The sequence below is a fragment of the Patagioenas fasciata genome, chromosome 6 (assembly GCF_037038585.1).
Source record: "Patagioenas fasciata isolate bPatFas1 chromosome 6, bPatFas1.hap1, whole genome shotgun sequence".
NCBI classification, from domain to species: domain Eukaryota; kingdom Metazoa; phylum Chordata; class Aves; order Columbiformes; family Columbidae; genus Patagioenas; species Patagioenas fasciata.
The window spans coordinates 13,247,844-13,272,230 of record NC_092525.1 but is presented as its reverse complement, the minus strand read 5'-3'; the positions used below and the strand labels follow the sequence as shown (position 1 = coordinate 13,272,230).

Sequence of the window (24,387 nt, the reverse complement as noted above, 5' to 3'; positions counted from 1 at the left end):
TTTTTCACCGTACACAATAGCAACAGAATGAAACTCGGTACAGACAGCATAGACAGGATCCAGGCTCTGTCAGGTTTGGAAAATGTGTAGCTGGTGGGGACAATTATAAGAACTGCAGTTCTACAACTAGATTCTTCTAGAATGCATTATTCCTCTTGACAAAGTCTCATCACTGGCCAACTAAAGATCTTTGTTTATTCCTCAGACAATGGATGCTGCTCATCTCTCCTCTGCAATTCTGCTTCACACCAAGAATTACCAGAAAGCAAACAAACGAGGTGTCCCCAAGCAACTGTTTCGGCTGTTAGCTTTCTAATCCTGTTTTACAGTTATTAATGCTCAAATCAAGATAGTGTGTACAAATTTAACAGTGCCTACTTCTAAGAAAACTCTTATTTCTAACATTTTGTTACACAAACCGTGGAACTGGAAGAGACACAGTGAAGGGATGGATGTTGTCTACTTCTTGGTATTCACAAAAAGTCCAAAAAATTCTCCACTGGATGATGGAAAGAGGTTGAAAAAACAAACACTGTTGTTTCCAACAGAGCAGAAATGCGATTTATTCTTCCCCACCTGCTACCATCCAGCAGTATTTTAAAACAACCTCATATATATTACATGAGGAGTAGCGTAAGTCACCCGCCCTGTCACCCGTCCTGGACACCGGACAAAAGCGTGACCGCTGAGTTTAAGAGAGCAGCCGGCTTCCGAAATAAATTCCAGTAAAAGGCAGCCCAGCAAGACAAGGCTCTGCAGAACACACGCAATAGATGCTGTCCACTGTGAAAGCAATGGGAAACACACACTGAAATCAGTCATTGTTTCATTTGATTCCATTTTTCCACACACTGTCCGACCTCTCATCCAATTCTTTCACACAGTTAAAAGCCCCCTTTTGGAGTACAACTGAATCTTTCAAATGTGTTTTGATCAACAAAAACTTACTTGGTCTGCAACTGCTAACTAAGCATTCATTGTTCGCACCCCGGAGAATGCCAGTTCCCAGCTGAAACTAAAAAAAGTAGTATGAAACATGCTATTTCACACCAATATCATTGATATACATTCAGAAAGGTTACTCAACGTTTCTGTTCCCTTCTGATCTCTAGCAAACTGTAAACGAGCACCAGCTAGGAAAGTCAAGGTCACAGTATCCTAACACGTAAGGTGTGAGGTGCTGCCCTCTCCAGCCAGGAGGGACCACCTAAACGTGGCTTTGGAAACAATTCCAACGGCCCAGCTGGTTTCAGGCCCCTCTCACAACAGCTCTTGCTCCTCCAGTCACGCTGCTCCTGTGCACGATGCAGAGCACCCTTGTTAGAACAGCCTGGAAGCACGTGAGGGCAACTATATGGAAAATGGAGAATCGGGAAAAGAGAAGATTGACAAAATAGGTGGTATTAAAGAAACAGAAATCAATGAAAAACAGGAGGAAAGGAAGCAAGCCATTATGCTGATGGATCCATTACATTTAACTCATAATGGTATTTACATCAGTAGCATAACCTTCAAGTCCAGGAAGACAGCTCAACAATCGGAAATAAAGATGAGCTGTAATCCCTCATGTTAGAAGAAAATGATCACATTTTCAGTCTCAGTAGGCTTATAGACTATCTCTGGAGATTATTTACTTGTTACTATTAAATCCACAGTTGTTGAGTTACTTGACTGTGAGATTACGGGTTGCTCAGGTCTACTTAGGAGCTGCACATTAGCCTTTAGAAACCTAACTTTAAATCCCCAGGTTTCTAAGTGCTGTTCTTTCTCTTTCTGCTACATTTTCAAAAAGATCACTATATGCAAAGCTCTAAAAGTCTCAAATAGCCCTAGCTATCTCTTATTATTTATTGCCTCTCTAACAGAATGACCTTTAAGTTTGAAGATCTTATCCTGTGGGTATCAACCGTATAATGCTGAGGTCTGGAAGATGGAGCAGATGACAACGAAACACCAACTGATTCGCGGCTGGGTCCCGCTAACAACGTCTTGCAGTAGATACAAAGATCTCAAGTAGAGATCTGAATTGTTAGAGAGGAGCGAGGATATTGGTCAGTCAGAAAAGGAAACCTCAGACCACGATAAACAAGGACAATCAAAAAGCGCACAATTAGTTAGAACTCACCTGATCAGCTCTTGGCCACGTCTTTATAACTTTTGTTTGTTTTAAACAGAATATAGTACAGGAGAGGTAATTTATACCTGGTGTCAGGATTGAAACAATGTTACTTGAAGTTTAGGTAATATAAACAGAACATAAATTTAGAGACTGAGAATGCACTGAAGCAGATCAAATTTGGACCCTCAAGCATTTTTTGAAATAAAAAAATAATGATGTGTAACCATGAGAAAAAGCAGCTGTTTAAAACCATTTAAAAAAATAGAAAAATGGTTCTTGTTTTTCTAAGTAATCTTCCACTTCATAGGTCTAAGAAAATGACTTTTCATAGGAAATGATAGAAACCAAAACAAGTAAAAGCAAGGATGGCTGACTAAGCTTCTTCTCTTTTCACATACAGTCCTACTGAGAGAAATAAATTAACTAATCAGAAGTGTAAAAAAAAAACGGAAGGTAACATTTGACAACACTGCAAGAAGAAACACCCTCAAAAATAAGGCATAAGGTTTCAGAAAAAAACATTCTTCAAACATCTAAAACTTTTGCCTTTCCAAAAAGCCCCTCACTGACTGGAGGAAAGTGCTGCTGTACACACCGCTGATGGCAAAAGGCTTTGTCGGGTGATGTTTTGTTCCGTTTGCTTCAAGGTTTCTGTACCGTTTACCGGCCGAGTTCCAAGGCTGCTCTGGAGTTGGTCCCGTGCACCCAGATGGCAGCTCCGCGTGCGCCGGCTGGGGAGGAAGGGCGCTCTCCTTCAGCCTCGGCTCGGGAGCAGCTCGCGGTTTATATAAACCCAACGACAGCCCCGCACGAATATTTCCCTCGAACAAACAAAAGCACTGCAGAATTACGGTGCCTCCAGGCCAACCCTCTGACATGTTAAGGCCTATTTCACAGTATCACAGTATGTTTGGGATTGGAAGGGACCTCAAAAGCCCATCCAGTCCAATCCCCCTGCTGGAGCAGGAACGCCTAAGTGAGGTCACACAGCAACATGTCCAGGCGGGTTTGAATGTCTGCAGAGAAGGAGACTCCACAACCCCCATGGGCAGCCTGGGCCAGGCTCTGCCACCCTCACCAAGAAGTAGTTTCTTCTCAAATTTAAATGGAATCTCTTGTGTTCCAGTTTGTACCCATTACCCCTTGTCCTATCATTGTTTGCCACCGAGAAGAGCCTGGCTCCATCCTCCTGGCACTCACCCTTCATATATTTATAAATATTTAAAAGGTCACCCCTCAAGTCTCCTCTTCTCCAAACTAAAGAGCCCCAGCTCCCCCAGCCTTTCTTCATAAGGGAGATGCTCCACTCCCTTAATCATCTTTGTTGCCCTATGCTGGACTCTCTCCAGCAGTTCCCTGTCCTTCTGGAACTGAGAGGCCCGGAACTGGACACAATATTCTAGATGTGGTCTCACCAGGGTGGAGTAGAGGGGAAGGAGAACCTCTCTGACCTACTGACCATCCCCCTTCTAACACACCCCAGGATGCCATTGGCCTTCCCGGCCACAAGGGCAGAGTGCTGGCTCATGGTCACCCTGTTGTCCACCAGGACCCCCAGGTCCCTTTCCCCTACACTGTTCTCTAATACGTAATTTCCCAACCTATACTGGAACCGGGGTTATTTACAACCACATATCGCACACCAAGATATGTTTGGGCTGTAACGCATGGAGCTTCTGTCTCTGTGGTATGAAATTTAGTGTATGTGCTCAAACACTCGAGCGTTCTCCAAGGGAACGTAACTCATCGCCATACGCTGCCTAAAAAAATCATTGCTTCAGGCATTAATTTTGTGAGTTCTGGACTAACTTTTAGATTTGAAATCTCTAGCGCTGCAGAATGTCAAGTCGAAAAGAGCTCAGAATGGATCCATGCCTCTTCCAATACAGAATTTTATCTCCTCTGAATTACCTAACAATCAAATGAGCATGAATTGAAAGTTGCCCATTTTGCAGCCCATAACTATGTATTTGATCAAGATCCAAGTCTTTAAGAACAACAGACCAAAATAAGAAGAAAAAATAAAATCTTTCCTAGTCACTGTTGAAAGCGAGCTTACAATGAAGCTGCTGATCAAAGCTGCTAATCTATTAAGAGAAGTAAAAAATTAGTCTAAACTAAAGAGTTTGCTAAACCTTAACACTAAAATTACTGAAAATAATAATATTTCTGTCTTTTTGTTAGGGTTCAGAGCCAAGACTTTGCTACCGATCTTCTGAAGCACTTCTATGAGGTTTTAATGGTTGCAAAGACAGGACAAAGAAACATCGACACAAAACATTAAATTCGTGTTCTAAGTCTAAATGTGAATTCATGGAGCTCCAAGAACAACGAAACCTAAATATAACACAATGTATGCTAATATTGCCCTAATTTTGAAACAAAATGATTAATAAGAAAGCAGGTCAACTCCAACACAGCTAGAGATGCTGTTCCAAAGGACCACAAAGAACTGAAGGAGCTGAACTGGGATAAATCATTTTGTCCAGCGACAACAGCACAAGACACAACCTGAACTTGACTTATATGCATGAGATTATTTTGTCGTGGACAGTAAAGGTGGCAGGAACAATAAACTGAAGTGTGAGCAGCAACATTCTGTTGTGCAGAAAGTTCTCACAGGATGAAAAAGGCTTCTTATGGCAGTAGTTAAGAATCAACTTAAATATCTAACAGAAGTTCTACACAGCAGTAAATAGGTATATAACCTTTTTAAGATTACAGTCCCAGAGTTATAGAAAAATGTGGTTTTCATTACAAATAAACAAACAACAACAAAAACACCCCCCCACTTTCCCTTCAGGAATGAATCCTTCGAGATTTCAAATCTGATTTTGCATGTTCAAATATTCCATCTGGCAAACTGGAGAGTAAAAGATGAGAGCAACCAAAAAATAAGATGCAATCTTCAGTCAATCTTTAATCCAGTCATAGAATGTCTTAATGCCCTTTATGTTCATATGGACATATTTCACTTCAAGGAAAAACAGTCAATATGCTGTTACATTGGAAAAAGAAGAGCAGTTCAATGCACCGCAATTCAGGGGGGAAGGGCTCAACAAGGGAACTATAACAAAATTTAGCCAAGTCCTTTGGAATTCAGATACAGAAGTTCTAAAATAATAACCTAGAGTTACACTTCTTAAACTGTCCCATGTTTACCATAACAATCTGCGTTTAAAGTTTTTTAATAACATGAAATCATATAGCATAATATTTTTACAACCAGTATTTTCACGAACATGGAAAAATACTGGGTTTAAATCCTGCCAGTCAATTTGCTTATTCAAAAAATAGACCGAAAGCATGAAGTGCGATGCAGCAAAGCGGAGCTGAGCATTCTCTCCCTTTGTTGCTTTCATGGTCTCTGCTTTTTAGCAGTAAGAGAGATGAGAAAGGTGGTTTTCTGAACACACGTTAACGTACCATCGTCAGCTCAGCACACAAATACACACAGGCGCTTCATGTGAGGCTTCTGTCCTGTTAGTAACACTTCAGCTGCCAGACCAAACACAGAAAACTCGGTCAAACTTCCTTAATATTCCAAGGTTTCCCTGAAGCCCATGGGAATTCTGTTTGCAGCAGGGACAAAGCGTTGGACCAACATAATTATTGTTATCAATACTAGCGAGCTACCGCATTAAAAAGCTGCAAAAATGCCTTTTGATGAAAACATTGTAAAGATAAGCTGACTTCTAGACTGAAATTTGTATGTATGAATGCAAACATTGTTAGCAGGCATGTCTGCAATGCACGCTACCTTCAGTTTTCATTATTTTACATTACCAGTAACAAGAATATTTCCAACAACAGGGGGGAGGAAAAAAATGTATAAGCTAAATATCCACCTGAAATTTCAAAATGTTCTGCACAAGCACATTGGTTTTCAAACAATTATTACTTCATAAGGAAGAAAAATAAAAATACCTGTGGTCTCGCTGGTTTCAGCAAATTCACTTAAATTAATCTACACAAAAATGAACACGACAAAGTCATGAAAATAATTTCAATAGTGACATCCTAAGCTACAATTGTGCCAAATATTTTCCATGATTTTCCACATCTTGAATCCATGAACAAGAGGAAGAGGACTCAAACTGGCCTAAGATGCAGCGATACATGGGACTGCAACACAGGGAAACAACTTGGAGCACAGAGAATCCAGGTCATGATTTAGCCACAAAGCCAAGGCACGAGCACTTCGCAAAGAAGGGACCAGAATGCACCCCATAAATCAGATTTTATTCACAGGACATAACTATTGATACTGGTTTTCAATGAGAAAATGTTAAGGGCAAACCAGTGTTAACTGATCTCACTGCAAAATGAAAGGAGTAGGATGGAACAGCTTCCCTCTATTAAAAAAAAAAATCTAACGAGAATATATAGTTGTGGAGATACAGACAGGCAGAACAAACTACATGCTGTTTCCAACTCTAAATATATCAGGCCCAGTTCTACGGAGATCTAGTTAGAATTCTGCTTTTATTTCTCAAAGGCCAACACGTTATTTCAGAAAATACATATCATGTTGCTGATACGGAGTGGAACAACACGGCCACAATCGACCCTCATCATGGCTCATTAAGATATTTATTTGCCTTACTCACTGTGGGACTTTGTTGTTGGCTTCACCGTTAACTTCGAGGATTGCAGAAATACTTGAGAAAATACCAATTAGTTGTTAGGAAATGCTAACTCTGGGTCACAGCCACAAGACGCTGTCAGGGGAATTTTCGCAAGGATTTAGCCTCTCTTCAAATACAATATTGAAGCTTCCATAGTGTTTTTCCTGTCGGTTTGATACCACCCATTTTCTAGGAGCATGATGAAGATAATGATATGTGACATCAGAATTAACAATACAGTCCCCTTCGCAACTCCTTTGTTGATGTTCTTCCAAAAGGTGCGAGAAGATGGGGAGAGTCGATCATACTGACACTTGTACTGTCACAGCCACCTTCCACACACACCGACACACAGACGCTCACTTGGCACTCACTATTTGATTCAGAAAATACAGCTGAAGTAAACTGTGCATTCTTTTCCTGATGCACCAAATACGAAAATAAATATCCAGAGCTGGTATATGAAAAGTAATACAGATGTACGGACACGCCGGAGCAGGAGCGGGAGGTCGGCCGGGGGTCCCTGTGGCATCGCTACTGTCTGCAACAGCAACCGGGCACAGGCACCCGAGGAGCAATGGGACAGGCAGAACAATTTAATACATTATTCTTTGAATGTATCTGAATTTTTAACCTGTGTCAGCTTTTGACATCCAGAGCGTCTTCCATCCTTCACGCTCCCCTGCGCCTGAATCCTGCCTTTTCGGGATGGGAAGATCCCAGACAGAGATTGTCCTGTAAAGAAGAGCAGGGCCCTTGTCCTTCCCCAGAGCCCCTTGCAGCTCTGCTACCCCCAGTATTCGAAACCCAGGCACACCATGGACACAGCAGTGATGCTTCCTAATAGTTTTCTTTATAATTTTTATAATTATTAATATCTCAATAGTTTTTGGTAGGTCACAGCTCATTAAAGTATCATTTCCATAAGGTGACTTACAGTAATCCCAAATCCTCTTTCTGACAAGAAACAGATACAACTCATTTTGTTATTGTATGGAAACTAAGGGCTGCTTTTCTTCAGAATCAATATTTGTATTTAATCTCTTGAATTTCATTTGCCCCTTCAAATTCAAATCTTTCCCAAAATAAATTATCAACAGTATTCCTCACATACAACACATTCCAAATCCCTTTTTACCAGAGTAAAAAATTTTCATCTTGTTATAAATTTATTTTTAAACAAAATCAATACATTACAAGAGCACTTTGCTATGATTTTTATTTTTGAAATGCAGACAGACCTAATGCAGAGAAATTCATAAAATAAGATGATCACCAAAGAACATTTGTATCAACGACCAACCATCACAGACATCCTTTTCCCCAAAAAACCTTCCCAAGCCAGGATAAACCAGAATGAGCTGCAAACGCACAGGGATAACAGGGACAACACTTCCAACTGTACCTAATACAACAGATGAAGTATCTCCATAAATGGCATCCAAAATACTGATTCACCACCAAAACAGAGTTTCTTTAGTTAGCGACCTTGACGAATAAAATCAGTGGCAAATGGTCTTTCGGCCCAACAGAAGCGGTTGGAGAACTTGTCATCTGTCAGCGAGGCTTGTTGCCAAGACACCTGAAATCTAGTAAATAAGGTACAGCAATAGCGTATTTTAGATTCAATGCAATGCAGCCTCAATAGATTTAAGGCTAAATGGAGTTCACTTCAAAGACATCATCTTCCTAATATCCTTCTCAAGGTTTTTATAGGAGTCAAGTGAAGAACACATCTACGTAACAGCAAAATTCAATTTCTAATTTGAAATGGAACTTTAAGAAAACCTCAAAGCCAGAGACCAAGTAAAGCAGAGCCAGCAAAAAAAAATAATTAATCGGTCTCTGAAAGTCCCAAGTTGAAAAATCAAATTTAATTATTATAGCACGTAGTTATGCTTATATTTATCAGATCTCTACAAGTGATCTTCATAAGCCAACACAAAATATTGCCTGGGCAATATTAAGTAGTCAATATTACAGAGGAAATAGTTTGAGCTAAAGGTCTTTCCTGTGTAGGCTCTGTTTGCTGCTTTGGCTTTGCTAATGTTAGTACACACTGAGCACTTCTCCAGCTCTGTCCACAAAACGGTCCCAAAACCCTTGAAGTGAAGAAAAAGCTGCCACTGAAACCTTGCCATTATATGACTGTTTACAACCCTTATGCACAGTTGCATTAAAACTCTTTATAAAAACTGTAGTGCCCAAAATCTGATTATAATAAAATTCTCTTATGAAGATCCTGTTTGGCATAGATGAAAAAGACTAATTTGTTCTTGACCTAATAACAATTCATTACTCTTTTTTTAAGTGACAACCACCTTCCTTAACATTAAAAACCCTACTAAATGAAGCTTTAAATGAAGCAGAGGCAGTTAAAATCATTATTGCCTTCAGCTAAGCCAGACGGGTAACTCCACCTGCTAACACCACATGTACAGGACACACACGGGATCCAGCCACACCAGCGTTCTGCACCATACAGCCCTACCCACGGCCAAAAATGGGGTTGCACGGCGTTTTGACTGACCTGCAATGACCGAGGATGAGGAGGCAATGCAAGGAGCGTTTCATTCTGCTGCTGGAAGGGTAACACTTCAAACCACCCCAGGTTTCGGCAAAGAATGGGAACCAGAGGTTTAAACAGCACGCTGGACTGAGAGAGATCTCAGCTGTAGGTGATGATTGTAATTTAAGCACAGGTGTGAAATGGAGATAGGGTAACACAGCAGCATTAAGGTGAAATACCAAAATGACTAAATTAAGGTCACCTGGTGTCATGTTTGCCCTCACAAAGCCACCACCTTACCTGGGCTCACCTGATGGAGTCATTTTGCACCAGATGAGGAGCAGTCCATGTGAGGAATGGTCAAGCTCTTCTGCCTCAGTACACAGACCCTACATTTGCCTCCCCGCAGTCAAACAGCTGATGAGAACCTGTGTGCCATGATCACCTAATAAACACCAAAACCTGTGTGTGCAGCAAGTGTCTGGTTTAGGTCACAACAAATTTACCTGATCATGGAAAATATCATTTGTCCATTTACAATTTTAAATGTAGATCTTACACAAGAGGAACTTTTAAATAATGCAGGCAAGAGCATAAATAACACTGCAGAGATCATACAAGCACTAGAAACCTTCACCTGGTACAACTATTTGAAGACTTTTCTGTCCAAGGTGTTTGAAATTCATAGTAGTACATGTTTAATAAGTAACATACTCGGTTTTCTACCACGGGTACTTAATCTATTCTTAATTTAAATCTCTCATAAAATGGACTGCTTCTGTGATTGGAAGAGTTTGTGCTTATTGAAATAACAAGCAATATGTATTTCATTTAAAGAAAACAAACAAAAAGCAATGCTGTCAAAAAGCAGAAATGCCCTCGCATGATTAACACTGACATCTCTGAGCTTCCCCTTCTCCAAACCTTCACGTTTTGTCACTTTTTCTAATACTGCCGCTTGTAAAAGTTTAGACTGCGAGCTTTGAGGCAGGATGAACATCGTGCAGAAAAGGTGAAGCTCTTTTTCCCTGCTAATCACTGCACTTACAGAAGTTCCATTTCGATCCGAATCGCCTGCTCTCTGTTCAAACCGAGCAGCCGGTGATTAAAACGAGAAGCCTTCAGCGTTGCTGTCACATTCTTCTCGAGAGGGTTAAGTTTGCCAGCAGACGGCGTAAGGCTGTGATAAAACCCCGAAGATCTCCAGGCTTTTTTACTGCCTGAAATTGCTTTTTCTACCTTTCCCATCGGCAGAGCTGGAAAGCACCAGGGTTTCCTTATAGCCACCCTGCCTTCCATAGCGTTGGGCAAAGGAAAAGTCCAAAGAAATGAGGGCTGTACAAGCGAGGTTTTGTGAGCGTTTCCTCCAGGCTGTGCTGGGGCACGGAGCCATTAACAGCTGCTTCTCCATTCACATACTGTTCCTTCAGCAATACAGCTCAGATCTTATGTGCTAGAAGAACATTCCTAATATCTGATGGAGGAAGGAGTCATTTTATTTAAGATTGACTAGAAAAATTGGTGAGTAGGAAGCTACCGTTAACTATCCTTCTACATTGCTTTCACCCCACTAATCTACAATAATGACATAACCTTTTGTTAACAATTAAAAGTGTTTAATGACTGCAGACGTCTATGTATAAATGTAGTATATATTAAAAAAATTCAACATGTCTATGTTAAATAGGAAAAAACCCCACAGATTTTACTTGAACTTCATGTCTGACTTAACAAAAATCACGTAATCTTTGGAAAATACTATCTCCAAGCAATGTTCCGGGCAACGCTGCAATTAGCAGGAAAACACCACCCCAGTGATGCTTCCCTTTCTGGAAAGACCTAAAAATTCATTGGCATCTTGTTAACAAAGTCATGTTTGGTTTTGCCATTCAAATGACACAAAATATATTAATTAAAAAAAAAAAACCACACTAATTCAGGTCTTTACTAGAATGACACACCACTCCATCTGTAAAGTTGCCTAAAGGGACACAGATAACGGGAGGGATGAAGTCAAAGGCTTCAACTTCTCTTTTTGATGCCAGTGACAACAGAATGGAAAGACGTGGATTATTAAAAATAATCGTAAAACCAATGTAAATGCTGTTTTTAAAAGGTCTTTATAACCTGTCTCTAAGAAAGATGGCTCAATAAAGCAAAACACTCCAAACAATTACAAAATGGATTCTTAAGCAGAAATGGGGAATAAATATTGTTACTGTAAGATAGTAAGTTAACTTTTAAAAGACAGCACTGTGCTTTTCATTACTAGAGTTTTCTTTCCCTTTAAAGAATAGAAAGTTAAGAAGGAATTCACTTGGCCATTCCAGTAAATAAAGAAGCACACAGAATTTGGTGTGGAAAAAACTACTCTTGTGGCAGCACTTTTGCTGCCATCACCCCATTTGGTTTTTACTTTTCCATAGGCTGAAGACATGAGGTTCCAAACCAGCAACGCAATCGACCTGGACAAAGCCTCCCTTACACTATGGGCGTGAGCACTGCGGAGAAATGGAGCAGCACAGCATCATCTACCTGCATAAATTTCAGATACATATATATATATATACATACATATATATATGTATTTGTTTTGCTTACCTATTAGGTATATCTCTTCACTTTACCCTTTTTATTTCATATTTAACATAAGTATTCAACTCATGGCTACTTTCTTCTTCTTTTTGAGGAACCTAAAGCTTAGTGACTCCCTCAATGTATCTGTATATGGAGAGACTTTTATTATTACGTATAGTATCAACAACAATTTTTTGATATGGATTTCTTTGCTCACTGGCAGGTCACCTATTAACTAAGTATTTCACTAATCATAAAGATCTTTAGGCACGTGAAAGTGGGATACGTGCTCCAGATACCAGCTGTAAAAGCCTCATTCTTTAATCAAGATTTTTATACAAGAACACGAGACTTCATATCATGACAGAGTGAAAAATCAAAAGTGACAGATTGGGTGGCTTTTTTTAATCCATTGAAACATCCAGCCTTATAATTTTGGAAGAGAATTCAGTACCAGCTGGAATCCTCAGACAACATTAGTAAAACAATAACAAACCTCCCTCAAATAAAATTTTAAACCATGAATTTAGAAAATGCTTTCAAAAAATAAAACACACGTACTAAATTTAACAATTCCTGTGACCGACCACCAGGACAAATACGGTCACCTTGCAAACAGCGAGAAGAAACGCACTATTTAACTCTGCTGAGGGTGTTGAATTTGACAGGTTCCAGGCGACTGGGATTTAGAGAGAACAGGTTCAAGTGGGACTTTACAGCAGCTGAAACTCAGGATCCAGATAAGCAAATTAGCTTTGCACCAATAATGTTAAGCGACCATTTAAGAATAAAACCCCCCAAAAAGGACAAAGAACTTAGGAACCTACGGTTTGTTTGCAGGGTATTGGATTTCTACTCTAGTCTCTCCCTCCAAGGGCGGCCTGAGGACAAGAAAATATTCAGTCCCACCTGCCAACTCCAGGAGATGGTAGAATGAAAAGCATTGCTAATTCCGCCTTTAGGGCTGCCGAGTAAACCTTGTGCCGCAGCCTCCAAAGTGAAACTCCCTTTTCTGACCCACTGTTTGCAGGCAATAAAGCTTTGAGTTGATGGGCGCCAACTCTTTGTTGAGGTTCTACAAGCACGGTTCGACTAAGGCACTGCTGATCCAAAGGAGTTTGCTTCTGTTAATTCTACGTATTTGCAGTTATAGTATCACGCTAACAATGAATCTACTGCCTTCAGGCCGGGTTTCATAAAAAGGTTAGCTCAACTTCAAACATTTCCTAGATCTGTTCTTGAATTTCAGGAGGTCCAACAGAAACTTGTTACCAAGAACAGTTACCAGGAGCGGCGAGTGGTCAGATCTGGAGCACAGATACAAAACTACTTTATTGGTGTGAAACCAGCCCCTTGAGTTGTGAGAAATGAGATCATTTCGTTGTTCCTTGTCTAAGTCTTGCACGCTGAGGACCTACTAAGCAGGAAACAATGGCAAAGTGGTGACAAAGCGAACTGAATCCAAGTCGTGTTTGTAAGAAGAGACGGGGTTACAAAACCTCAGAGAGTAGCAGTGAGCCAAAGAAAGCCCCCCCAAATAATCGGCAGCTTCTCAAAAGAAGGCAGCCGATACATTCCTGTAGACATGGAGCATCACAAGATACATGCAAAAACACAACTCATTTTTCCACAGTATCTGTCAAGGCTCATCATTAGCAACTGCTCAGCTCAGCTAGATGAATGTTTTAAGTCATATTTCAATCTGCTTTTAAGAGTGTACAATGCCAGAAACTGGTATATAAATGTTTAAGGTAGCAAGGAAGCAGCTTTGAGTTTTGGAGTTTGAATTGTTCACTCCTGAGTCCCAACCCAAAAGAACTTTCACAGCAAATGGAGCGTGACATCAGGGAACTAAAGCCAAGGCTGGTTTTGATATACATAATACTACTTTATTCCATTGTTTCAACTTTCTTACAGGTTTAAAAAATGTACAGGGGTTCAGAACCACCTCAACAAAACAAAGAATACATCATTAAGGGAGCCCTAGAGTCAAACCACAAGTGTGCAAGCGTGGTTAGCTTCCATTACAAAAAGTAATAGGCACAATCTTTACATATGTGTTTTGGTGAAAGAAGGAATAATAGTGCAGTGTTAAAAGGCACCAATAATCAATAATTGGGCCTTTGTAAAAAGCCAATAACCATCTAAGAAAATTACATTTGGTTCAAAATAATAATTTAAATATGTTATTGACTAGCATGCATCTGAACCCCTGGAAATTTATTACACAAACCTAATGTGCGCCCTTGCAAAATAAAAAAGATTTCATCAGTGGACCTGAAAATCAGTTCAGTACAAAAGGAAATACTGAAGCTTTTTGCCCGTATTTAATACTAAACTGTCTTGCTCACCTCCTCCAAGAACACTTGTCTAACAAACAGCTATTCAACAACTGCACAGAAGTATTTCTCTTAAAGCAAGTGTAATTTTTCAATCCTGTAGCATTGACCTATTCCATGTGCTAGGAAAACATTAGGCACAGACCACAAGTTACATTTTCTCTAAAAAAAATACAGCATGTGCAAGCTAGGTTCACACAACGGATTGACAGCTACAACAGTAAGCTATTTAGATTTCCCAAAGATACGGGTTAGTTTTAATTTTCTAAGCAGTGATGCGCACTGTTCTGTGCGATTATCATATTTGCATTAGGATTATCTGTGTAGCCGATAAAGGAGAAGCTTTAGTACACCCTAAAGGACACTACATCGATACCGTGTGCTGATTGAACAGCATCAAGAGAAGGAGAGATTGAAGAAGTCCTTGTCCACGGCAGCTGCAGTTACTCAGCCAGCCAGGAGGGGCTATTGGTTTCTGCAGGATAAATGGTTTGAAACTCGGTTATCTCCTCGGTGCCCTCAAACTAACCCACGCGGACGCGATGGGATCTAGGGATGCACAGGATGCAAAAGAAAAAGGGGAAACGAGAGGGAGAGCTTCTGTGGAATTTGTACCAAAATGTGCCATTTTATCCAAAAGCGTCATGCCCAGTGTAGGTTTTCTGCGTTGCGGATTGCTCGTACAACTGAAAATTGTACAAGATGTGAGCAGAGATAGAGCTGATTATTTAGCTGCAATATTTACTACAGTCCTCAAGTATATAATTTATGGATAGCCACTTGCTGATTGTTTCCTCTTAAATATATTTAAATTCAGAAGGCTACAGTATATTCTGACACAAAGATAGTAAGACAGTTTTTCTACAAGGGAGAAAATAGAAGGTAGTAACTAACTTATTTTATGAGGAACCTCCTCTGATGTGGTAGTTATTTCATGCCCTTTGGAAGATTTTTAGTTCTGACTTTCTCGGTTGTCTCTGTCGAATTGCTCTGCTCACAACTGCACAAGAGCTTTACCCAAGCTCAGCGACCCCTCTTACAGCAGCCTTCGCCTTCTCCGCAATCACTTTGAAACTCGCCCTAACATCACAGCAAACTATTCAAGTAAACATTTCTCTCCTGGCAAGTTTCCAGGTACAGCAAATACTATCAAAACTCCGCGTTTGATCGCATGCGCCAGTTTTCTTTAAATGGAGCAGGAATTAGCCCGTTTTCTCGGCTTAGGGTCCCGTACGTCCCTGTCTTTTAAACACATACAAGATGAACATATTGTCTCTGACAGTCTCCGCAGTCCCAGCCTGAAAACGCTGTTGGAGAGGCTATAGATCACACAGTTGCAGAAACTATTGCTTATAGCAAGCCACGTCGTTAAGAAGGAAAGCGCTGGGTTTTCCAACACCCTAGAGCTCTCCAGCAGAAAGTATATGATATAGGGGAGCCACAGCACGTAGAACACACTGGTTATCCGAAACAAGACCATGGCATAGCGGCGATCGGGGCTGTGCCCAGTCTCCCCAGCAGCATCCACTTTGTGGCTAGGAAATCGAGCTCTCCGATCGTTTATCTCTTTGGTGTGCTGCCGGCAAATTTTAAAGATGTGGAAATAGGTGAAACATATGACAAAGGCAGCAGGAGCGTATAGTAAGCACACGATAAAGCCAGTGAAATAGGCATTAGTTAGCCAGGAGGTAGCACACCATTCAAAAATATCTCCATGGTAACCAGGTTTTCCCCAACCAAAAAAGGAAGGCAAGAAGATCAGACAAGAGTATATCCAGATCAAAATGATGCAGAGTCTCAAGCGACAAGGTGTGACCAGCTGGTTATAGGAGAGAGGCTTTGTTATAGCGAGATAGCGATCCACGCTGATGCAAGCCAGGCATGCCATAGATACGCTTTTTAGCACTGAGATGATATATCCAAAAACTTGGCACATCAAGGACTCGTGGACACCTGTCGAGTAGTGGAGCAGTGACAAAGTAGGTACCAGGCAGCTAACTCCAACAAAGAGATCGGCATAGGCCATGGTCTGAATAAAATAGCTGGTGGTGTAATGATGCAGAAGTGGAGCACAGTGAAAAACAAATATCACAGTTAGGTTACCCGCAATAATTAAGAATGTTAGCAAGACAATAACAACTGTCTCAAGGATACAGATGTCAACTGCATTGTAGTGACCAAATCCAAGAGGGCAGGAGAGATGTTCAGACACGTTCAGAACACTACTGCTCATATTCAGAGTCCTCCATTCAATCCATCGGGACTGGTTCATGTTTTGAGACTGGGGACCACTGCAATCTGAGCCGTAGTGAGCAGACGACCTGCTGAACAGCAGCTACGCTCTGCTTCAGCGTCTCACGGTCTCTCTTGGTAGACACTGCCAGTGCTTACATTTGGGAGGGTTACAGTCCCATAGCTGTTGATGCCTCCTCAGCATCAGGGCATCACCTCTGGCACACCTTAGCTTTAAGGAAAGAAAGAAAGAAACAAACAAACAAACAAAAGAGAAGAAAAAAAAAAAAGCCAGAAAGAGAAAGGCCACTGATCAGCTCCTCCAGTGCTCTTGACCAATCTTTAGCAAACACAAGGCACTTCTAAAACAAACAGGTACTGTGAAATATGGAAATAAAAACTGACCAAAGAAGGAGACACATTCATTTCCCAGGGAAGGAAGGTGGGGGAATCTCTGCTTATTTTCCTGAGAAAGTCATTTGCTTTGGAATATAATGGGGTGAGGAGGGGGGGGAAGAGAAGGAGGAACCCCAGTACAGCTCAGGTTTCCTTGACCAGCAGTTACTGGAGATTATCTTTTTAATGTCCCAATTCAAATCACAGACTGACTGGAGAGTAAAGGAAAAAGTTCATCATCTAATGCTGTCTTTTCTGGCTCCATTCAGGAGTCGGTATTCTGTATTATCCATGCTATTCATTGGAAAGGTAAGGAAAACATCTTTGTCAAGGTTAATTCCAATAGACTCACCACTGTTTGGGTATGAATAATGAATTTTATTTGGAGGGAGACGGGTGGGGGACAAGGCAGGTCTGTCCTCTGACTCCCAAGAAAGCAAACATACATCTCGCATACAATGAGGAAGATTACGTCTATTCCTTTGAAAATGAAAATAATTTAAGGAGCTAATTTGGAGACTTATGTCAATATTCACAATTCCTTCCAACACTTACAGTCCATTACAATTATTAATGCCAAAAGCATAATTCAAGGTCCCCACCGACAAAATAAATCCTCTTGAATTTAACTTCAGCAGTGGTAATTTCAAATCAGCATCTTTGGAAACTCTGTCATATCTGCTCCAGTGGGTCAGTACACAGGAGTCCACAGCTCTATCCATGACATTGCTCACCTCGGTAGCAACACCTGAATCATTCCACAAACCCTCATACAACGAGAACAGAAACTTCCATCTGCATTCTGCTGGGAAGCTAATGAAATGCTGATTTGACTAGAAAAGCTGCCATTGTTTACTACTCCATTATTCTGGTATTCAGCTTCATCTTCTACGTAGTTTTAGGGGCTCTATATTTATTAGACGACCAGCATAATAAACAGTTGCTTTAAAAAATGTTCTTTGAATTGCAGGACATTACCTTGTTCATTTTATTCACAGTTAGGGAGAAAGGAAACGTTAAAAGAAAACATCTTCTGTGTTCAGTTTTAAGTAAATGCTTGATTAGTTCAGGAATCATTAGGCAGGTAATTAATTGTACACAATCTTGCTTTTTAAAAGGCCCCTAAACTGTTAAAACCATCTTTCATCCTAGAGTTCCTGAGACTAGAAGACTGGCAGTGAAAATTAATGAATCCACAGAAAAAGATCTCCAAGGTCATTCAGATATTACGCTGGCATTTGCTTTAAGTCTCTTTAAAAGTACCAGAATCTTTCTGATGTTTTTGATAGTCCTTGCTGTGTCTTCAGGAGGAATTTCAGGTACTAGAAAAGAAAAATTTCCAATTCTGTTGCAGCAGTTTGAGAGCAAGCATTCTTTTTGGAGTTAATTTCCTGCCGTGCATCGCCACGCTGTACAGAAAGTCCTTTCGATTTTATAACATCCCAGAATATTTCCGGCTATTCCTTCCCTTTGTCTATAAAGCAACAAAACACGTATCAAATCACTACTTTCTCTAATTCTTGGTTAAAGCAAGGCAGCAATCTCTCTCACCTACACGCATCCTTATCAGCCGCTGCGACGAACTGCTTGACAGGGGAGTCCTACTTACTGTGGCGCGGCTGGAGCTTCTGTCGCTGTTTCTCTCCTTCCCCCTTGAAATTACTGCTTGCACCTGAGTCCGCTCCTCCTCCCTCTCCCTCTCCGCCTCCTCCTCTCCCCAGCCGATGCAGCCGAGCCGGGCGCTGCAAAGGTGACCGGCCCCCCCGGCCCCGCCAATGGCCGCGCTGCTGTCACTTGGTAACGGCGGCCGGGCCGGCGGCGCCCCCCGCAGCGCGGCGGGGGAACGGAGCCGAGCGGGGCCGAGCGGACCCGAACGGAACCGAACGGAACGGCTGTGGGAGCGGGAAAGCTGCCGTGGGGGTCAAGGTTCCAAGTGTCGGGACCCGCTCGTTCCAACAGCCGAGCTCCAAACCCCACCGGATGCCAAAGATTTGAAGAATGTTTGAAGTCCAAAGGATATACACCCCCACCCCCCCAAATAAATCACATTTCAATCCGGTCCACCCAGCTCCCTATAGTTGTGTAGGTTATTTTAGAAACCGCCATCACCACCTCACTAAAAATGTTCATTAAGAGTTATTCTCAGATGGCTAATTTCCTGTGCATCTCTTATTATGCGAAGCTAAACATTTGCAGAGAATGTCGATTTGCCGCGGTTTGACACAAATTTTGTCCTGCTTTAAAGACAAAATTACGGTCCCCTAAAAATTAATTATTTTCATACTTAAAGCAGATTTATTTTAGAACTCATCTGCAACTGGTTTCAATAGTGTACCAATGTTTAATTGCTCCACGCAATAGCAAACATCAGTTTTAGTACAGATACTTGTGAGTAACACATTATTTTTCAAAGCACAGACTTTTTAACCCAATTAACTGATCTCTCCATTCATGCAAATAGATGCTGTTATTCCCCAGTTAAGGACTCAGAACTTTTGTTTACTTCATGCTTCCTAAAAATAAAACCAGTAGCAGAAGTACAATCATCAAAGTTATCTTGCACAGACATTCCACACGTCCTTAGACACAGAAACAGCAAATTTAGGTACCAAACAGTATTCTGGGCTAGATCAGCAAAATACATGTGTCAAGAATGATATTGGAGGCTTTAACAAACTAAGTCAGTAGAAACTAGAGTGATTTAAATTCTTCTAGTTCCAAGGCAAACCACAGGCAAAATTTTAATAAGCTGCTCCTGGGTTAACATCTTGTATTTCGAGTATAGCCTGGAGCAAAGATCCAAGCCTGAGTGACAAGGCTGTAGAAATGTGAGGCAGCATAAAATGCAGCAGTGTGAGAACGGCTCGCAATAACGGCGTGTGATAATGCCAAATTCCTCCATCGAAGGATTCAAGAAAGAAATTCAAATCACTCCCAACACCTCCGAACTGTAAATGGCTGCAACAACAGATTTAATGACTAAATTTAGTCCCCGAGTACAGCTTTAAGCCATAGCTATCCATACCATGGGCGGAACAATAGGAAGCAATTTTTATTCCTCCTCTTCCCACTCCTCCCGCGGGGAGGAGGAGGAGAACGGCACCGGTGTGCACAGGAATGGCAGCTCCTGGGGGGCTCCACAGAAACAAAGGGACAAAACACCTTAACATGGATACTAGGAACCTCAAAGACACCGGAGAACGTTAGATAAACAAAGGTAAAGCCTAAAATTAAGTGGACCACAGAAACTACATGCTCAGTCATCCTACTTCAGGCAGATTTGAATACTGGTGACTCCTAAAGCTTTCAAACCTTGTGGCGACCACTGAGTCACCTTGTGGACAGGTCAGACCTGCAAAACTGCGCAAAACCCTGTGCTCAGCATTCTCAACCCTGGCAACAAGCACCCACGTCAGCCAAATATGTCAGGTCTCGCACAAGAAATCCACATACTGCTAAGCAGGTAACAGGGAATATAAAAATCGATGGCAATGTCTGCTGGTTGGTTTTCAATGCAGGTAAAATGCTTCCCTGTCATGAATTATAATTAAATGGCAAAAGTGATTTAAAAAAAACCCAGTGATTTCTTTGTGGAAATACAAGCAGGCTTCCTTCACTACAAAGAGAAAACAAATCAAGTCATGCTGCAAGCTGCCAGTGGCTTCATCACCTCAGCTTCTCCCGGTGGCATTTGCTAAGGAGCAGCAGCGCAAACTTCAACACACTGACTGCACTGACTTGTACTGCGTTTTACGTATATATGGAGGCAAGTGTAAATTAAAGCAGAAATCAGTTAGTCCTGACAAAACTATGCCGTTGCAGACAGAATTTTACAAGATGTGGCAATACTGGAATGTTCTATGGGAGGCCGCACAATAAAAAGCTATAAGGAAAACGTTTTCTATCTGCAGGTTAGAGACATCGTAGGGATTCTGGCACAGTTTTTAAATGTGCTTCAGGATTTTTTTTTTACACTTGCATATAAAGAAAATGAAGTGAGAAAGACAGAACTGTTGGAAGAATTTAATGGCTGTCACCAAGGCAGTATTTTATATGGCACATAAATTGCATAGCTGGTTACGTCCATCAGAAGGACTGAGTACTCTTCTTCAAGCTGAATAGAAGGAGCAATTCCACACCTTCTTTATGAGTTACATCAGCTAGAAACAACAGAAGCTACCACTCAAAACAGAAGGCTCTCACCATCTGATCCTGCTGAAAACAGAGGAGATGCAGGAGCTTGAGCTTTGTGTGTGAAAAGAGCCTGTGAAAGCAGCAGTGACGTGTGGGACCCTGTAAGGACGAGAGATAAAGCTTCTCAGACAGAAAAAGTCTATGCAGAGGTAGATTTGGAAGCTCCATACAAGGAAACAATCGATTACTCATTTCTTCTATTTGGACAGGAATAGCAATATTTGTTTTCTGTATCTTTTTTTTTTTGTACGGCAACAGGACTGCCAGAAGCAATTCCTGCCGCGCACAAAGCAGCGTCTCGGTCGCACCACTCATGTCTAGTTTGAAGTCTTTCAGGACTGCCTTTGTTAAAATATTGGATGGACAGCTGGATTAAATGGACAACAATCATTCCTGTAAAATCTTTTTAAAAAGGCATTGATTAGAGCAGGGAGATGCAGCTGAGAGTGTGGGATGAAGAACATAATAGTTATTTACTTCGATGCAGACCTGAATGACAATGTTGACATACATATCACCTCCTTACCTTTCTTTCTTCTGCCCAACCTTTTTTTCTTTTCTAAGTATTATTTTCTTTTATCCACTTTCACCTTAACCTACAGAACAAAGGTGTTTCTTCAGTTTGCTTTATTTTTATCTCAACCGCCTCTGGCATTTCCCTGTCCACCACATCATATGGACACCCTGGTTTTGTTTTTAATGCCTCCAGAAAAATTCTGTTCTATAAAGCTTGCAGCTTGGAGCGCAGCTTAAAGATCAAGTAAAGGAAGAAAAATCAGTAGTTACCTAAAAAGTGTTGTGTGTGTATGTGTTTGTTGGGGTTTTTTTTACATCAGACTAGTGTTTGAGGTTGCTCTCTGAAGTCATATTGGTTCTGTATTTAGGGCAGAAATCAGTTTGTTATTTGGAATATAAAGGCTCTTTACAAAATCCACCCACTACAGCCGTCTATTTAAAAAACTGCCATGAAGAACTCTAGCTTACACAGAACACACAGAATTTTCACCTGAGTAAAGGCACATAATATCAGATATAAAAGGTATACACATAGATGCATAAAAGCATTCTTTTTTCTCAAAATAATCTTCTCAATCTAATAATTAACGGCTTCTTGAAACACTTCACATTTGAAGGCACATCTGGATATCAAAACCCAGCTCAAAGCAAGGCCAACACCAAAGTCGGGGCCAATAGCTTGCGTGGGCTGCGCTTCCAACATTCAACCACTCGCAATGTGCCATGCAATTTTTCTTGCTGCACTTTGTCTTCATGGTCACCAAGACCAAACACACTGAGGCCAGTGGTAAAAACCCCAAAGTGTTAGTTCTCAAGGAAACTCCGGTATCTTGTAGAAAGTTTAAACCCATGAAATATTTCTCCGCCTGATATTCTCATTTCTCAGTTTTGCTATCACAGATTGGTTTTCTTCCCTTCTCCCTCCTACCCCATGATCATAAAAAACACCATAAATCATTTTACAATGCTACAGCCCACATAGCCCTGTGACTGCAAGAAAGATCAAGCAATACGAGTTCCACAGCTACATTTTTGAAATGCAGATGCTCTTGCGAAGCACCTACCCCACTGCTACAGGGAAAAAAGTATCCCCAAAGCCTACACAAGCCTTTTCTGCATTAGAGGCAAAATGGAATCTGATGGCAGCGACGGAGTAGGTTCTATAAGGTGGGGAAGAAGGAAGGGGTTGGTATAATTTGGTAAGAGGGGGAGTTCAGGTCAGCTAGTAACATTATTCCTGTATTTAATAAACATTAAGCAAAATTTTGGCATAAATTGCTACAAAATCCCTTTAAACATTACTACTGTGATCTTACAGATTAGATGGTTACTTTTCTGAATTTTACATTAAAGAACATTCTTCTTCAGGAGGAGCTTCCCTCAAGATGATATTGATGCCCCTACGACAAATGGAATTCACTTTATAAGCTCAATTCGGAGTGACAAATACCACCTAACTTCTGTGCCTCCAATCAATAGAATTAAACCACCTGCAATAAAATATCAAGAACTGAAACGCTGTGAAGTCTAATGAATGGTGATAATTAGCATTTTTCAGGAATTAAACACAGTATTTACTTTAACAGCGCTTAAGCTACATAAGGATGCTATTTTCTAACTGACCACATATGGTAAGAAAAGCTCGGCTTTTTCTTTAGCTCCCGCTTTCACTGTGCACCCGATGTTCGGTCAGTGGGTTGTGGAAACTCATGGACAGGCTCAAAGAACATGTGTTCCCTTCAAAATTGTCCCTATATGTTTCAGGTACTGTCCCAAAGCCCATGTGCTGTCCATGCACCTGTCCTAACACAAACCAGCCTCTGTGCATGGAAGGACATTCCAGTGAACGGAAAGGAACTAGCTCTTAATTACACTGCTTTCCAAAGACAATTAACATTTTCACCTGTTAAATCACAAGACAAAAGACAGCAATTAAGAGAACTGTAAATGAAGAAATACTGAAATGTACAGAATAGCCTGAACAGTGCAGAAAGTATTACCCTTTCTTTTCCTGTGGGAATCAATTCTCATATTTTAAAATAATACTTCAGAGATTATTTTAATACTGCGCTCATTTAAACTTTTTAGAAGCATGTTTTGACGTAGTTGTGTTTTTCCTAATGCTTTTGTCTATGTCAAGCTGGGACTTACCTTCCATGGATATTGGTATTTGAAAAGCACATCGCAACTGGGCACTAAGACAGCGGGTGTTCTAAAGGATTCCCACTGATGTGGCAGAAGCAGGAGCTCAGTCAGTATTAGTGGTAATTCCATTTCAGCAGAGTTAGAATAACAGATTTTAAGGCTACTAAAAAAAAATATCCCAAACACTGTGATCACCTATTTTGATTTGTCATATGCTGCAAGCCAAAGAGTTCTCTTAAACTACAGAATGGCCTTTTAAAATATAGCACATTTTTATTTAATTAGTTCAAATGACGAATAATTTATTGTGGCCTTAGCCAAGTGCTATGGCCTGAGCAAAAGCAGCTACTAAGATACGAACACAAGCATCAAAACCAGATACCTCTGTCAGTCTTTCAAAATCATCAGTTTGGAGGCACCAAAGAATAAAGTTGAAGTACACGCAAATGTGACTTTCATTCTCCATCGCCTTTTGAAAGCAAACAAACAAAACCAGTTGCACCCAATATGATTTCTTTACGTTCTCCCAAGAGCTTTCAGTTCTCTTTCCCCTCAAAGCATCCCGCAGAACTCAAAGCCAAGACCACACATCCACCAACTGCTGTACGATCAACGCTGTGTGTGCTTCCACATCCTTCAGCATCTCACACCACACTACAGCAAAACTGTGACAAAAACCTCCACACCGCAACCTTTGGAAACTTATTTTTAATCTGTCCCGAAAGCTACAAC

General features: G+C 40.9%; 2 protein-coding genes across 8 annotated transcripts in view; both read right to left on the bottom strand.

Moving 5' to 3' along the window:
- RABGAP1L (RAB GTPase activating protein 1 like) overlaps window positions 1-24,387 on the bottom strand; it is a 238,084-nt gene that overhangs the window by 132,693 nt on the left and 81,004 nt on the right. The window lies entirely within an intron of this gene.
- GPR52 (G protein-coupled receptor 52) lies at window positions 12,997-16,559 on the bottom strand. The gene has a single exon (XM_071809962.1). The coding sequence runs from the start codon at window positions 16,442-16,444 to the stop codon at window positions 15,359-15,361; it is 1,086 nt and encodes a 361-aa protein (XP_071666063.1). The 5' UTR covers window positions 16,445-16,559; the 3' UTR covers window positions 12,997-15,358.